Here is a 17,529-nt window from a genome sequence, read left to right as displayed (position 1 = left end):
CGGCATTTGACTCAGTCGCTCAGTCAGAAATACTGTGTGTGTTTATGGACAGGGGGACAGAGACAGGGGGACAGAGACGGGGACAGGGGGACACAGAAAGGGGACAGAGACAGGGGGAAATGAGACATGGGGACAGGAGACAGGGGGACACAGAAAGGAGGACAGAGATGGGGACAGGGACACAGAGACAGGGGACAGAGACGGGGGACACAGAAAGGGGGACAGAGACAGGGGAAATGAGACATGGGGACAGGATAAAGAGGGACAGGAGACAGGGGGACACAGAAAGGAGGACAGAGATGGGGACAGGGACACAGAGACAGGGGGACAGGGGGACAGAGACAGGGGACACAGAAAGGGGGACAGAGACAGAGGAAATGACAGAGGGACAGGAGACAGGTTTCTCCAGAGTGGTTGAGTGGAGGCTCAGGAGTACAGGAGACATGGCCAGGGTTTCCACCCCATTAGAAGGGGACTTACTCTGGACTGATGAGGAAGTAGAGGGGGACAGAGACTAGGAACAGGAACAGGTTTATCCAGAATGGCTAAAGAGAGGGGACGGGAGGTAGAGGTGGGGATATAGTCATGACCTCTACCCCAACAAAAGGGGACTTACTCTGGCCTGATGAGGAGGGAGTAGAAGGGACACCCAGTACAGAGTGGACAGGGGACAGGTTTCTCCAGAATGGTTGAGGGGAGACCCAAGAGACAGGTTCACCAGTGGTTGAGGGGAGACCCAGGGGACAGGTTCACCAGGGGACAGGTTCACCAGTGGTTGAGGGGAGACCCAGGGGACAGGTTCACCAGTGGTTGAGGGGAGACCCAGGAGACAGGTTCACCAGTGGTTGAGGAGAGACCCAGGGGACAGGTTCACCAGTGGTTGAGGAGAGACCCAGGGGACAGGTTCACCAGTGGTTGAGGGGAGACCCAGGGGACAGGTTCACCAGTGGTTGAGGAGAGACCCAGGGGACAGGTTCACCAGTGGTTGAGGGAGACCCAGGGGACAGGTTCACCAGTGGTTGAGGGAGACCCAGGAGACAGGTTCACCAGTGGTTGAGGGGAGACCCAGGAGACAGAGGACAGGAGACAGATTTCTCCATAGTGGTTGAGGAGACACCATGGAGACAGTGGACAGGTTTCTCCAGAGTGGTTGAGGAGAGACAGTGGACAGGTTTCTCCTGAGTGGTTGAGGAGAGACCCAGGAGACAATGGACAGGTTTCTCCAGAGTGGTTGAGGAGAGACCCAGGAGACAGTGGACAGGTTTCTCCAGAGTGGTTGATGAGAGGCAGGGGACAGGTTTCTCCAGAGTGGTTGAGGAGAGACCCAGGAGACAGTGGACAGGTTTCTCCAGAGTGGTTGAGGAGAGACCCAGGAGACAGTGGACAGGTTTCTCCTGAGTGGTTGAGGAGAGACCCGGGAGACAGTGGACAGGTTTCTCCAGAGTGGTTGATGAGAGCTAGTGGACAGGGGACAGGTTTCTCCAGAGTGATTGATGAGAGCTAGTGGACAGTGGACAGGTTTCTCCAGAGTGGTTCAGGAGAGGCAGGGGACAGGTTTCTCCAGAGTGGTTCAGGAGAGGCAGGGGACAGGTTTCTCCAGAGTGGTTCAGGAGAGACCCAGGAGACAGTGAACAGGTTTCTCCAGAGTGGTTGAGGAGAGACCCAGGAAACAGGTTTCTCCATAGTGGTTGAGGAGAGACCCAGGAAACAGGTTTCTCCAAAGTGGTTGAGGAGAGACCCAGGAGACAGTGGACAGGGGACAGGTTTCTCCGCAGTGGTTGAGGAGACACAGGAGACAGTGGACAGGGGACAGGTTTCTCCGGAGTGGTTGAGGGGAGACACAGGAGACAGTGGACAGGGGACAGGTTTCTCCGGAGTGGTTGAGGAGAGACCCAGGAGACAGTGGGGGACAGGTTTCTCCGCAGTGGTTGAGGGGAGACACAGGAGACAGTGGACAGGGGGACAGGTTTCTCCGGAGTGGTTGAGGGGAGACACAGGAGACAGTGGACAGGGGGACAGGTTTCTCCGGAGTGGTTGAGGAGAGACCCAGGAGACAGTGGACAGGGGGACTGGTTTCTCCGGAGTGGTTGAGGAGACCCAGGAGACAGTGGACAGGGGGACAGGTTTCTCCGGAGTGGTTGAGGGAGACCCAGGAGACAGTGGACAGGGGACAGGTTTCTCCGGAGTGGTTGAGGAGAGACACAGGAGACAGTGGACAGGGGACAGGTTTCTCCGGAGTGGTTGAGGAGAGACACAGGAGACAGTGGACAGGAGGACAGGTTTTCCGGAGTGGTTGAGGGGAGACACAGGAGACAGTGGACAGGGGGACTGGTTTCTCCAGAGTAGTTGAGGAGAGACCCAGTGGGACACTGGCTGGGGTGGGGGGAGGCATAGCCAGGGGACTTACTCTGTCCTGAAGAGGAGGGAGTCTGCCTGGGCTCAGAGGACTGAGTGGAACGACCCTTAGAGCTCCACACACTACCCACCAAGTTCCCGAAACAGAGGACTGGCAGAGAGGGCAGGTGTGTGTGTAGGGTGGGGGTGGGGGTTAACATGAGGAGAGGTGGAGGAGGGGACAGGTTGTGTAGGGGTGGGGGTAGGGGTTAACATGAGGAGGTGGAAGAGGGGACGGTGTGTGTAGGGGGTGGGGGTAGGGGGGTTAACATGAGGAGGAGGAAGAGGAGGAGGTTTGTGTAGTGGGTGGGGGAGTTAACATGAGGAAGAGGAAGAGGAGGAGGTTGTCTGGGGGTGGTTGGGGGGTTAACATGAGGAAGAGGAAGAGAAAGGAGGTGTAGGGGGTGGTTGGGGAGGGGGGTAACATGAGGGGGGGTGGTGTGTAGGGGGTGGGGGGAGGGGGGTTAACATGAGGGAGGAGGAAGAGGAGGAGGTGTGTGTGTAGGGGGTGGGGGGTGGGGGGTTAACATGAGAGGAGGAAGAGGAGGAGGTGTGTGTGTAGGGGGTGGGGGGTGGGGGGTTAACATGAGGAGGAGGAAGAGGAGGAGGGTGTGTGTAGGGGGTGGGGGTGGGGGGTTAACATGAGGAGGAGGCAGAGGAGGGGGTGTGTTTCTGGGGGGTGGGGGTTAACATGAGGAGGAGGAAGAGGGGAGGTGTGGCTGGGGTGGGGGGGGGTTAACATGAGGAGGAGGAGGAAGTCCTGAGGAGGGGTGGGGGTGCCTGGGTTCATGAGGAGGGGTGGGAGGAGGGGTGGGTTAACAGTGGGGGGGGAGGAGGAGGAGGAGGTGTGTGTGTAGGGGGTGGGGAGGTGGGGGGTTAACATGAGGAGGAGGAAGAGGAGGAGGTGTGTGTGTAGGGGGTGGGAGACGGGGGGGGATTAACATGAGGAGGAGGAAGAGGAGGAGGTGTGTGTGTAGGGGTGGGGAGGGGGGGGGTTAACATGAGGAGGAGGAAGAGGAGGAGGTGTGTGTGTAGGGGTGGGGAGGTGGGGGGTTAACATGAGGAGGAGGAAGAGGAAGAGGTGTAGGGGGTGGGGGGGGGTAACATGAGGAGGAGGTGTGTGTGTAGGGGGGGTGGGGGGGGGAGAGTTAACATGAGGAGGAGGAAGAGGAGGAGGTGTGTGTGTAGGGGGGGGGGTGGGGGGTTAACATGAGGAGGAGGAAGAGGAGGGTGTGTGTGTAGGGGTGGGGGGGGGGGGTTAACATGAGGAGGAGGAAGAGGAGGAGGTGTGTGTGTAGGGGGTGGGGGTGGGGGGTTAACATGAGGAGGAGGAAGAGGAGGAGGTGTGTGTGTAGGGGGTGGGGGTGGGGGGTTAACATGAGGAGGAGGAAGAGGAGGAGGTGTGTGTGTAGGGGGTGGGGGGTTAACATGAGGAGGAGGAAGAGGAGGAGTGTGTGTGGGGGGGGGGGTTAACATGAGGAGGAGGAAGAGGAGGAGGTGTGTGTAGGGATGGGGGGGTGGGGGTTAACATGAGGAGGAGGCAGAGGAGGAGGTGTGTGTGTAGGGGTGGGGGTGGGGGGTAACATGAGGAGGAGGAAGAGGAGGAGGGGTGTAGGGGGGTGGGGGGTGGGGGGGTTAACATGAGGAGGAGGCAGAGGAGGAGTGTGTGTGTGTGGGGGTGGGGGGTTAACATGAGGAGGAGGGAGGAGGAGGTGTGTGTGTAGGGGGGGGGGGGGGGTTAACATGAGGAGGAGGAAGAGGAGGAGGTGTGTGTGTAGGGGGGGGGGGGGTTAACATGAGGAGGAGGAAGAGGAGGAGGTGTGTGTGTAGGGGGTGGGGGTGGGGGTTAACATGAGGAGGAGGAGAGAGGAGGTGTGTGTAGGGGGTGGGGGGTTAACATGAGGAGGAGGAAGAGGAGGAGGTGTGTGTGTAGGGGTGGGGTAGGGGGTTAACATGAGGAGGAGGAAGAGGAGGAGGTGTGTGTAGGGGTGGGGGGGGTTAACATGAGGAGGAGGAAGAGGAAGAGGGTGTGTGTAGGGGGGTGGGGGGTTAACATGAGGAGGAGGAAGAGGAGGAGGTGTGTGTGTAGGGGGTGGGGGGGTTAACATGAATTTCAAATGTAGAAAATAATTCCATTCACAGAAAGTAAAGATAACGGGTCAGTGTGTTTAATGATAAAAACATCAATACATCATGTACATGTATATGGAGTCTCAATCAGCAGGAGGAAGAAGAGGAAGAGGAGAAGGAAGAGGAGGAGGAGGAAGAGGAGAAGGAGGAGGAAGAGGAGAAGGAGGTAGCTGAAGGTCAGAGGTGAAAAGGAGGAGGTTTGAGGAGGAAGAGGAGAAGGTGGAAGGAGTGAAAAGAGAGGTTTGAAAGACAGATGGAAGGAGAGAGAGGGCGACAGCCAGACAAAGATAGAGAGAGAAGGGGACAGACAAGTGTCTCTACCTTTGACATCCTCGTCCTCGATGGTGGTGTTGGTGCTCTCTATAGACTCCTGGGGAAAGAACGTATAGATTGATCTATAGCCTGGTGTACACTGAGTATCAGAACGTATAGATTGATCTATAGCCTTGTGTACACGGAGTATCAGATTTGGGCTACCTGTGTAAACGCAGCCTAATACTTGAATCAGATCGCGTTTTGTCAGCTATCCACCTTTTTAATAAAGGGGCAATCTGCGATTTCCACATACATTTTTTTTTGTAACTTTTAAATGAATGATATACACTGATTGTACAAAACATTAGGAACACCTTCCTGATATTGAGTTGCACCCCCCTTTTGTCCTCAGAACATCCTCAATTTGTCGGGGCATGGACTCTACAAGGTGTCGAAAGAATTCCACAGTGATGCTGACCCATGTCGACTGAAATGCACAGTTGTGTCAAGTTGGCTGGAGATGTCCTTTGGGGGGTGGACCATTCTTGATACACACGGGAAACTGTTGAGTGTGGAAAAACCCAGCAGCGTTGCAGTTCTTGACACACTCAAACCGGTGCGCCTTGGCACCTACTACCATACCCCATTTGTCATGCCCATTCATCCTCTGAATGGCTCACACACAATCCGTGTTTCAATTGTCTTAAGGCTTAAAAATCCTTCTTTAACTTGTCTCCTCCCCTTCATCTACACTGATTGAAGTGGATTTAACAAGTGACATCAATAAGGGATCATAGCTTTCACATTGATTCACAGGGTCAGTCTGTGTCATGGAAAGAGCATGTTTTGTACACTCAGTGTGTAATGGTAGTTTATTAGGATCATTATCTGTTTCTATAGCAGCAGTGACTCTTCCTGGGGTTTATCAGGATCATTATCTGTTTCTATAGCAGCAGTGACTCTTCCTGGGGTTTATTAGGATCATTATCTGTTTCTATAGCAGCAGCTACTCTTCCTGGGGTTTATTAGGATCATTATCTGTTTCTATAGCAGCAGCTACTCTTCCTGGGGTTTATTAGGATCATTATCTGTTTCTATAGCAGCAGCTTCTCTTCCTGGGGTTTATTAGGATCATTATCTGTTTCTATAGCAACAGCTACTCTTCCTGGGGTTTATTAGGATCATTATCTGTTTCTATAGCAACAGCTACTCTTCCTGAGGTTTATTAGGATCATGATCTGTTTCTATAGCAACAGCTACTCTTCCTGGGGTTTATTAGGATCATTATCTGTTTCTATAGCAGCAGCTACTCTTCCTGGGGTTTATTAGGATCCCCATTATCTGTTTCTATAGCAGCAGCTTCTCTTCCTGGGGTTTATTAGGATCATTATCTGTTTCTATAGCAGCAGCTTCTCTTCCTGGGGTTTATTAGGATCCCCATTATCTGTTTCTATAGCAGCAGCTACTCTTCCTGGGGTTTATTAGGATCATTATCTGTTTCTATAGCAGCAGCTACTCTTCCTGGGGTTTATTAGGATCATTATCTGTTTCTATAGCAGCAGCTACTCTTCCTGGGGTTTATTAGGATCATTATCTGTTTCTATAGCAGCAGCTTCTCTTCCTGGGGTTTATTAGGATCCCCATTATCTGTTTCTATAGCAGCAGCTACTCTTCCTGGGGTTTATTAGGATCATTATCTGTTTCTATAGCAGCAGCTACTCTTCCTGGGGTTTATTACGATCATTATCTGTTTCTATAGCAGCAGCTACTCTACCTGGGGTTTATTAGGATCATTATCTGTTTCTATAGCAGCAGCTACTCTTCCTGGGGTTTATTAGGATCATTATCTGTTTCTATAGCAACAGCTTCTCTTCCTGGGGTTTATTAGGATCATTATCTGTTTCTATAGCAGCAGCTTCTCTTCCTGGGGTTTATTAGGATCATTATCTGTTTCTATCTTCTCTTCCTGGGGTTTATTAGGATCATTATCTGTTTCTATAGCAGCAGTGACTCTTCCTGGGGTTTATTAGGATCATTATCTGTTTCTATAGCAGCAGCTACTCTTCCTGAGGTTTATTAGGATCATGATCTGTTTCTATAGCAACAGCTACTCTTCCTGGGGTTTATTAGGATCATTATCTGTTTCTATAGCAGCAGCTACTCTTCCTGGGGTTTATTAGGATCCCCATTATCTGTTTCTATAGCAGCAGCTTCTCTTCCTGGGGTTTATTAGGATCATTATCTGTTTCTATAGCAGCAGCTTCTCTTCCTGGGGTTTATTAGGATCCCCATTATCTGTTTCTATAGCAGCAGCTACTCTTCCTGGGGTTTATTAGGATCATTATCTGTTTCTATAGCAGCAGCTACTCTTCCTGGGGTTTATTAGGATCATTATCTGTTTCTATAGCAGCAGCTACTCTTCCTGGGGTTTATTAGGATCATTATCTGTTTCTATAGCAGCAGCTTCTCTTCCTGGGGTTTATTAGGATCCCCATTATCTGTTTCTATAGCAGCAGCTACTCTTCCTGGGGTTTATTAGGATCATTATCTGTTTCTATAGCAGCAGCTACTCTTCATGGGGTTTATTAGGATCATTATCTGTTTCTATAGCAGCAGCTACTCTACCTGGGGTTTATTAGGATCATTATCTGTTTCTATAGCAGCAGCTACTCTTCCTGGGGTTTATTAGGATCATTATCTGTTTCTATAGCAACAGCTTCTCTTCCTGGGGTTTATTAGGATCATTATCTGTTTCTATAGCAGCAGCTTCTCTTCCTGGGGTTTATTAGGATCATTATCTGTTTCTATAGCAGCAGCTTCTCTTCCTGGGGTTTATTAGGATCATTATCTGTTTCTATAGCAGCAGTGACTCTTCCTGGGGTTTATTAGGATCATTATCTGTTTCTATAGCAGCAGCTACTCTTCCTGGGGTTTATTAGGATCATTATCTGTTTCTATAGCAGCAGCTTCTCTTCCTGGGGTTTATTAGGATCATTATCTGTTTCTATAGCAGCAGCTACTCTTCCTGGGGTTTATTAGGATCATTATCTGTTTCTATAGCAGCAGCTACTCTTCCTGGGGTTTATTAGGATCATTATCTGTTTCTAAAGCAGCAGCTACTCTTCCTGGGGTTTATTAGGATCATTATCTGTTTCTACAGCAGCAGCTACTCTTCCTGGGGTTTATTAGGATCATTATCTGTTTCTATAGCAGCAGTGACTCTTCCTGGGGTTTATTAGGATCATTATCTGTTTCTATAGCAGCAGCTACTCTTCCTGGGGTTTATTAGGATCATTATCTGTTTCTATAGCAGCAGCTTCTCTTCCTGGGGTTTATTAGGATCATTATCTGTTTCTATAGCAGCAGCTTCTCTTCCTGGGGTTTATTAGGATCCCCATTATCTGTTTCTATAGCAGCAGCTACTCTTCCTGGGGTTTATTAGGATCATTATCTGTTTCTATAGCAGCAGCTACTCTTCCTGGGGTTTATTAGGATCATTATCTGTTTCTATAGCAGCAGCTTCTCTTCCTGGGGTTTATTAGGATCATTATCTGTTTCTATAGCAGCAGCTTCTCTTCCTGGGGTTTATTAGGATCCCCATTATCTGTTTCTACAGCAGCAGCTACTCTTCCTGGGGTTTATTAGGATCATTATCTGTTTCTATAGCAGCAGTGACTCTTCCTGGGGTTTATTAGGATCATTATCTGTTTCTATAGCAGCAGCTACTCTTCCTGGGGTTTATTAGGATCATTATCTGTTTCTATAGCAGCAGCTTCTCTTCCTGGGGTTTATTATGATCATTATCTGTTTCTATAGCAGCAGCTTTTCTTCCTGGGGTTTATTAGGATCATTATCTGTTTTTATAGCAGCAGCTTCTCTTCCTGGGGTTTATTAGGATCATTATCTGTTTCTATAGCAGCAGCTTCTCTTCCTGGGGTTTATCAGGATCATTATCTGTTTCTATAGCAGCAGCTACTCTTCCTGGGGTTTATTAGGATCATTATCTGTTTCTATAGCAGCAGCTACTCTTCCTGGGGTTTATTAGGATCATTATCTGTTTCTATAGCAGCAGTGACTCTTCCTGGGGTTTATTAGGATCATTATCTGTTTCTATAGCAGCAGCTTCTCTTCCTGGGGTTTATTAGGATCATTATCTGTTTCTATAGCAGCAGTGACTCTTCCTGGGGTTTATTAGGATCATTATCTGTTTCTATAGCAGCAGCTTCTCTTCCTGGGGTTTATTAGGATCATTATCTGTTTCTATAGCAGCAGCTTCTCTTCCTGGGGTTTATTAGGATCCCCATTATCTGTTTCTATAGCAGCAGCTACTCTTCCTGGGGTTTATTAGGATCATTATCTGTTTCTATAGCAGCAGCTACTCTTCCTGGGGTTTATTAGGATCCCCATTATCTGTTTCTATAGCAGCAGCTACTCTTCCTGGGGTTTATTAGGATCATTATCTGTTTCTATAGCAGCAGCTACTCTTCCTGGGGTTTATTAGGATCATTATCTGTTTCTAAAGCAGTAGCTACTCTTCCTGGGGTTTATTAGGATCATTATCTGTTTCTATAGCAGCAGCTACTCTTCCTGGGGTTTATTAGGATCATTATCTGTTTCTAAAGCAGTAGCTACTCTTCCTGGTGTTTATTAGGATCATTATCTGTTTCTATAGAAGCAGCTTCTCTCCCTGGGGTTTATTAGGATCATTATCTGTTTCTATAGCAGCAGTGACTCTTCCTGGGCTTTATTAGGATCATTATCTGTTTCTATAGCAGCAGCTACTCTTCCTGGGGTTTATTAGGATCATTATCTGTTTCTATAGCAGCAGTGACTCTTCCTGGGGTTTATTAGGATCATTATCTGTTTCTAAAGCAGCAGCTACTCTTCCTGGGGTTTATTAGGATCATTATCTTTTTCTATAGCAGCAGTGACTCTTCCTGGGGTTTATTACGATCATTATCTGTTTCTACAGCAGCAGCTACTTTTCCTGGGGTTTATTACGATCATTATCTGTTTCTATAGCAGCAGTGACTCTTCCTGGGGTTTATTAGGATCATTATCTGTTTCTATAGCAGCAGTGACTCTTCCTGGGGTTTATTAGGATCATTATCTGTTTCTATAGCAGCAGCTACTTTTCCTGGGGTTTATTAGGATCATTATCTGTTTCTACAGCAGCAGCTACTCTTCCTGGGGTTTATTAGGATCATTATCTGTTTCTATAGCAGCAGTGACTCTTCCTGGGGTTTATTAGGATCATTATCTGTTTCTATAGCAGCAGCTACTCTTCCTGGGGTTTATTAGGATCAGTATCTGTTTCTATAGCAGCAGCTTCTCTTCCTGGGGTTTATTAGGATCATTATCTGTTTCTATAGCAGCAGCTTTTCTTCCTGGGGTTTATTAGGATCATTATCTGTTTCTATAGCAGCAGCTTCTCTTCCTGGGGTTTATTAGGATCATTATCTGTTTCTATAGCAGCAACTTCTCTTCCTGGGGTTTATCAGGATCATTATCTGTTTCTATAGCAGCAGCTACTCTTCCTGGGGTTTATTAGGATCATTATCTGTTTCTATAGCAGCAGCTACTCTTCCTGGGGTTTATTAGGATCATTATCTGTTTCTATAGCAGCAGTGACTCTTCCTGGGGTTTATTAGGATCATTATCTGTTTCTATAGCAGCAGCTACTCTTCCTGGGGTTTATTAGGATCATTATCTGTTTCTATAGCAGCAGCTTCTCTTCCTGGGGTTTATTAGGATCATTATCTGTTTATATAGCAGCAGCTTCTCTTCCTGGGGTTTATTAGGATCCCCATTATCTGTTTCTATAGCAGCAGCTACTCTTCCTGGGGTTTATTAGGATCATTATCTGTTTCTATAGCAGCAGCTACTCTTCCTGGGGTTTATTAGGATCATTATCTGTTTCTATAGCAGCAGCTTCTCTTCCTGGGGTTTATCAGGATCATTATCTGTTTCTATAGCAGCAGCTACTCTTCCTGGGGTTTATTAGGATCATTATCTGTTTCTATAGCAGCAGCTACTCTTCCTGGGGTTTATTAGGATCATTATCTGTTTCTATAGCAGCAGCTACTCTTCCTGGGGTTTATTAGGATCATTATCTGTTTCTATAGCAGCAGCTTCTCTTCCTGGGGTTTATTAGGATCATTATCTGTTTCTATAGCAGCAGCTTTTCTTCCTGGGGTTTATTAGGATCATTATCTGTTTCTATAGCAGCAGCTACTCTTCCTGGGGTTTATTAGGATCATTATCTGTTTCTATAGCAGCAGCTACTCTTCCTGGGGTTTATTAGGATCATTATCTGTTTCTATAGCAGCAGTGACTCTTCCTGGGGTTTATTAGGATCATTATCTGTTTCTATAGCAGCAGCTACTCTTCCTGGGGTTTATTAGGATCATTATCTGTTTCTATAGCAGCAGCTTCTCTTCCTGGGGTTTATTAGGATCATTATCTGTTTCTATAGCAGTAGCTTTTCTTCCTGGGGTTTATTAGGATCATTATCTGTTTCTATAGCAGCAGCTTCTCTTCCTGGGGTTTATTAGGATCATTATCTGTTTCTATAGCAGCAGCTTCTCTTCCTGGGGTTTATCAGGATCGTTATCTGTTTCTATAGCAGCAGTGACTCTTCCTGGGGTTTATTAGGATCATTATCTGTTTCTATAGCAGCAGCTACTCTTCCTGGGGTTTATTAGGATCATTATCTGTTTCTATAGCAGCAGTGACTCTTCCTGGGGTTTATTAGGATCATTATCTGTTTCTAAAGAAGCAGCTACTCTTCCTGGGGTTTATTAGGATCATTATCTGTTTCTATAGCAGCAGCTTCTCTTCCTGGGGTTTATTAGGATCATTATCTGTTTCTATAGCAGCAGCTTCTCTTCCTGGGGTTTATTAGGATCCCCATTATCTGTTTCTATAGCAGCAGCTACTCTTCCTGGGGTTTATTAGGATCATTATCTGTTTCTATAGCAGCAGCTACTCTTCCTGGGGTTTATTAGGATCCCCATTATCTGTTTCTATAGCAGCAGCTACTCTTCCTGGGGTTTATTAGGATCATTATCTGTTTCTATAGCAGCTGCTACTCTTCCTGGGGTTTATCAGGATCATTATCTGTTTCTATAGCAGCAGCTTCTCTTCCTGAGGTTTATTAGGATCATTATCTGTTTCTATAGCAGCAGCTACTCTTCCTGGGGTTTATCAGGATCATTATCTGTTTCTATAGCAGCAGCTTCTCTTCCTGGGGTTTATTAGGATCATTATCTGTTTCTATAGCAGCAGCTACTCTTCCTGGGGTTTATTAGGATCATTATCTGTTTCTATAGCAGCAGCTACTCTTCCTGGGGTTTATCAGGATCATTATCTGTTTCTAAAGCAGTAGCTACTCTTCCTGGTGTTTATTAGGATCATTATCTGTTTCTATAGAAGCAGCTTCTCTTCCTGGGGTTTATTAGGATCATTATCTGTTTCTATAGCAGCAGTGACTCTTCCTGGGCTTTATTAGGATCATTATCTGTTTCTATAGCAGCAGCTACTCTTCCTGGGGTTTATTAGGATCATTATCTGTTTCTATAGCAGCAGTGACTCTTCCTGGGGTTTATTAGGATCATTATCTGTTTCTAAAGCAGCAGCTACTCTTCCTGGGGTTTATTAGGATCATTATCTGTTTCTATAGCAGCAGTGACTCTTCCTGGGGTTTATTACGATCATTATCTGTTTCTACAGCAGCAGCTACTTTTCCTGGGGTTTATTACGATCATTATCTGTTTCTATAGCAGCAGTGACTCTTCCTGGGGTTTATTAGGATCATTATCTGTTTCTATAGCAGCAGTGACTCTTCCTGGGGTTTATTAGGATCATTATCTGTTTCTATAGCAGCAGCTACTTTTCCTGGGGTTTATTAGGATCATTATCTGTTTCTACAGCAGCAGCTACTCTTCCTGGGGTTTATTAGGATCATTATCTGTTTCTATAGCAGCAGTGACTCTTCCTGGGGTTTATTAGGATCATTATCTGTTTCTATAGCAGCAGCTACTCTTCCTGGGGTTTATTAGGATCATTATCTGTTTCTATAGCAGCAGCTTCTCTTCCTGGGGTTTATTAGGATCATTATCTGTTTCTATAGCAGTAGCTTTTCTTCCTGGGGTTTATTAGGATCATTATCTGTTTCTATAGCAGCAGCTTCTCTTCCTGGGGTTTATTAGGATCATTATCTGTTTCTATAGCAGCAGCTTCTCTTCCTGGGGTTTATCAGGATCGTTATCTGTTTCTATAGCAGCAGTGACTCTTCCTGGGGTTTATTAGGATCATTATCTGTTTCTATAGCAGCAGCTACTCTTCCTGGGGTTTATTAGGATCATTATCTGTTTCTATAGCAGCAGTGACTCTTCCTGGGGTTTATTAGGATCATTATCTGTTTCTAAAGCAGCAGCTACTCTTCCTGGGGTTTATTAGGATCATTATCTGTTTCTATAGCAGCAGCTTCTCTTCCTGGGGTTTATTAGGATCATTATCTGTTTCTATAGCAGCAGCTTCTCTTCCTGGGGTTTATTAGGATCCCCATTATCTGTTTATATAGCAGCAGCTACTCTTCCTGGGGTTTATTAGGATCATTATCTGTTTCTATAGCAGCAGCTACTCTTCCTGGGGTTTATTAGGATCATTATCTGTTTCTATAGCAGCAGCTACTCTTCCTGGGGTTTATTAGGATCATTATCTGTTTCTATAGCAGCAGCTACTCTTCCTGGGGTTTATCAGGATCATTATCTGTTTCTATAGCAGCAGCTTCTCTTCCTGGGGTTTATTAGGATCCCCATTATCTGTTTCTATAGCAGCAGCTACTCTTCCTGGGGTTTATTAGGATCATTATCTGTTTCTATAGCAGCAGCTACTCTTCCTGGGGTTTATTAGGATCCCCATTATCTGTTTCTATAGCAGCAGCTACTCTTCCTGGGGTTTATTAGGATCATTATCTGTTTCTATAGCAGCAGCTACTCTTCCTGGGGTTTATTAGGATCATTATCTGTTTCTATAGATGCAGCTTCTCTTCCTGGGGTTTATTAGGATCATTATCTGTTTCTATAGCAGCAGTGACTCTTCCTGGGCTTTATTAGGATCATTATCTGTTTCTATAGCAGCAGCTACTCTTCCTGGGGTTTATTAGGATCATTATCTGTTTCTATAGCAGCAGCTTCTCTTCCTGGGGTTTATTAGGATCATTATCTGTTTCTATAGCAGTAGCTTTTCTTCCTGGGGTTTATTAGGATCATTATCTGTTTCTATAGCAGCAGCTTCTCTTCCTGGGGTTTATTAGGATCATTATCTGTTTCTATAGCAGCAGCTTCTCTTCCTGGGGTTTATCAGGATCGTTATCTGTTTCTATAGCAGCAGTGACTCTTCCTGGGGTTTATTAGGATCATTATCTGTTTCTATAGCAGCAGCTACTCTTCCTGGGGTTTATTAGGATCATTATCTGTTTCTATAGCAGCAGTGACTCTTCCTGGGGTTTATTAGGATCATTATCTGTTTCTAAAGCAGCAGCTACTCTTCCTGGGGTTTATTAGGATCATTATCTGTTTCTATAGCAGCAGCTTCTCTTCCTGGGGTTTATTAGGATCATTATCTGTTTCTATAGCAGCAGCTTCTCTTCCTGGGGTTTATTAGGATCCCCATTATCTGTTTATATAGCAGCAGCTACTCTTCCTGGGGTTTATTAGGATCATTATCTGTTTCTATAGCAGCAGCTACTCTTCCTGGGGTTTATTAGGATCATTATCTGTTTCTATAGCAGCAGCTACTCTTCCTGGGGTTTATTAGGATCATTATCTGTTTCTATAGCAGCAGCTACTCTTCCTGGGGTTTATCAGGATCATTATCTGTTTCTATAGCAGCAGCTTCTCTTCCTGGGGTTTATTAGGATCCCCATTATCTGTTTCTATAGCAGCAGCTACTCTTCCTGGGGTTTATTAGGATCATTATCTGTTTCTATAGCAGCAGCTACTCTTCCTGGGGTTTATTAGGATCCCCATTATCTGTTTCTATAGCAGCAGCTACTCTTCCTGGGGTTTATTAGGATCATTATCTGTTTCTATAGCAGCAGCTACTCTTCCTGGGGTTTATTAGGATCATTATCTGTTTCTATAGATGCAGCTTCTCTTCCTGGGGTTTATTAGGATCATTATCTGTTTCTATAGCAGCAGTGACTCTTCCTGGGCTTTATTAGGATCATTATCTGTTTCTATAGCAGCAGCTACTCTTCCTGGGGTTTATTAGGATCATTATCTGTTTCTATAGCAGCAGTGACTCTTCCTGGGGTTTATTAGGATCATTATCTGTTTCTAAAGCAGCAGCTACTCTTCCTGGGGTTTATTAGGATCATTATCTGTTTCTATAGCAGCAGTGACTCTTCCTGGGGTTTATTACGATCATTATCTGTTTCTACAGCAGCAGCTACTTTTCCTGGGGTTTATTACGATCATTATCTGTTTCTATAGCAGCAGTGACTCTTCCTGGGGTTTATTAGGATCATTATCTGTTTCTATAGCAGCAGTGACTCTTCCTGGGGTTTATTAGGATCATTATCTGTTTCTATAGCAGCAGCTACTTTTCCTGGGGTTTATTAGGATCATTATCTGTTTCTATAGCAGCAGCTACTCTTCCTGGGGTTTATTAGGATCATTATCTGTTTCTATAGCAACAGCTTCTCTTCCTGGGGTTTATTAGGATCATTATCTGTTTCTATAGCAGCAGTGACTCTTCCTGGGGTTTATTAGGATCATTATCTGTTTCTATAGCAGCAGCTACTCTTCCTGGGGTTTATTAGGATCATTATCTGTTTCTATAGCAACAGCTTCTCTTCCTGGGGTTTATTAGGATCATTATCTGTTTCTATAGCAGCAGCTTTTCTTCCTGGGGTTTATTAGGATCATTATCTGTTTCTATAGCAGCAGCTTCTCTTCCTGAGGTTTATTAGGATCATTATCTGTTTCTATAGCAGCAGCTACTCTTCCTGGGGTTTATCAGGATCATTATCTGTTTCTATAGCAGCAGCTTCTCTTCCTGGGGTTTATTAGGATCATTATCTGTTTCTATAGCAGCAGCTACTCTTCCTGGGGTTTATCAGGATCATTATCTGTTTCTATAGCAGCAGCTTCTCTTCCTGAGGTTTATTAGGATCATTATCTGTTTCTATAGCAGCAGCTACTCTTCCTGGGGTTTATCAGGATCATTATCTGTTTCTATAGCAGCAGCTTCTCTTCCTGGGGTTTATTAGGATCATTATCTGTTTCTATAGCAGCAGCTACTCTTCCTGGGGTTTATTAGGATCATTATCTGTTTCTATAGCAGCAGCTACTCTTCCTGGGGTTTATCATCAGGATCATTATCTGTTTCTATAGCAGCAGCTACTCTTCCTGGGGTTTATTAGGATCATTATCTGTTTCTATAGCAGCAGCTTCTCTTCCTGGGGTTTATTACGATCATTATCTGTTTCTATAGCAGCAGCTTCTCTTCCTGGGGTTTATTACGATCATTATCTGTTTCTATAGCAGCAGCTACTCTTCCTGGAGTTTATTATGATCATTATCTTTTCTATAGCAGCAGTGACTCTTCCTGGGGTTTATTAGGATCATTATCTGTTTCTATAGCAGCAGCTACTCTTCCTGGGGTTTATTAGGATCATTATCTGTTTCTATAGCAGCAGCTTCTCTTCCTGGGGTTTATTAGGATCATTATCTGTTTCTATAGCAGCAGCTTTTCTTCCTGGGGTTTATTAGGATCATTATCTGTTTCTATAGCAGCAGCTTCTCTTCCTGGGGTTTATTAGGATCATTATCTGTTTCTATAGCAGCAGCTTCTCTTCCTGGGGTTTATCAGGATCATTATCTGTTTCTATAGCAGCAGCTACTCTACCTGGGGTTTATTAGGATCATTATCTGTTTCTATAGCAGCAGCTACTCTTCCTGGGGTTTATCAGGATCATTATCTGTTTCTATAGCAGCAGCTTCTCTTCCTGGGGTTTATTAGGATCATTATCTGTTTCTATAGCAGCAGCTACTCTTCCTGGGGTTTATCAGGATCATTATCTGTTTCTATAGCAGCAGCTTCTCTTCCTGGGGTTTATTAGGATCATTATCTGTTTCTATAGCAGCAGCTACTCTTCCTGGGGTTTATTAGGATCATTATCTGTTTCTATAGCAGCAGCTACTCTTCCTGGGGTTTATTAGGATCATTATCTGTTTCTATAGCAGCAGCTACTCTTCCTGGGGTTTATTAGGATCATTATCTGTTTCTATAGAAGCAGCTACTCTTCCTGGGGTTTATTAGGATCATTATCTGTTTCTATAGCAGCAGCTACTCTTCCTGGGGTTTATTAGGATCATTATCTGTTTCTATAGCAGCAGTGACTCTTCCTGGGGTTTATTAGGATCATTATCTGTTTCTATAGCAGCAGCTACTCTTCCTGGGGTTTATTAGGATCATTATCTGTTTCTATAGCAGCAGCTTCTATTCCTGGGGTTTATTAGGATCATTATCTGTTTCTATAGCAGCAGCTTTTCTTCCTGGGGTTTATTAGGATCATTATCTGTTTCTATAGCAGCAGCTTCTCTTCCTGGGGTTTATTAGGATCATTATCTGTTTCTATAGCAGCAGCTTCTCTTCCTGGGGTTTATCAGGATCATTATCTGTTTCTATAGCAGCAGCTACTCTACCTGGGGTTTATTAGGATCATTATCTGTTTCTATA

The 17,529-nt window shown here is 45.2% G+C and overlaps 1 protein-coding gene across 1 annotated transcript in view; it reads right to left on the bottom strand.

Annotated features, from left to right (window-relative positions):
* LOC135561963 (calcium/calmodulin-dependent protein kinase type II delta 2 chain-like) overlaps nucleotides 1-17,529 on the bottom strand; it is a 60,662-nt gene that overhangs the window by 9,920 nt on the left and 33,213 nt on the right. The window contains exons 5-6 of the mRNA XM_065004492.1: nucleotides 4,846-4,894; nucleotides 2,408-2,506 (exon numbers count right to left, since the gene is read on the bottom strand). Of these exons, the coding sequence (XP_064860564.1) occupies nucleotides 2,408-2,506; nucleotides 4,846-4,894 (148 nt within the window). The remainder of the gene's footprint in view (nucleotides 1-2,407; nucleotides 2,507-4,845; nucleotides 4,895-17,529) is intronic.

The sequence above is a fragment of the Oncorhynchus nerka genome, linkage group LG18, assembly GCF_034236695.1.
Source record: "Oncorhynchus nerka isolate Pitt River linkage group LG18, Oner_Uvic_2.0, whole genome shotgun sequence".
NCBI lineage: Eukaryota > Metazoa > Chordata > Actinopteri > Salmoniformes > Salmonidae > Oncorhynchus > Oncorhynchus nerka.
Note: the sequence above shows the minus strand (reverse complement) of the source record. Positions and strands in the feature narration are given on the sequence as shown.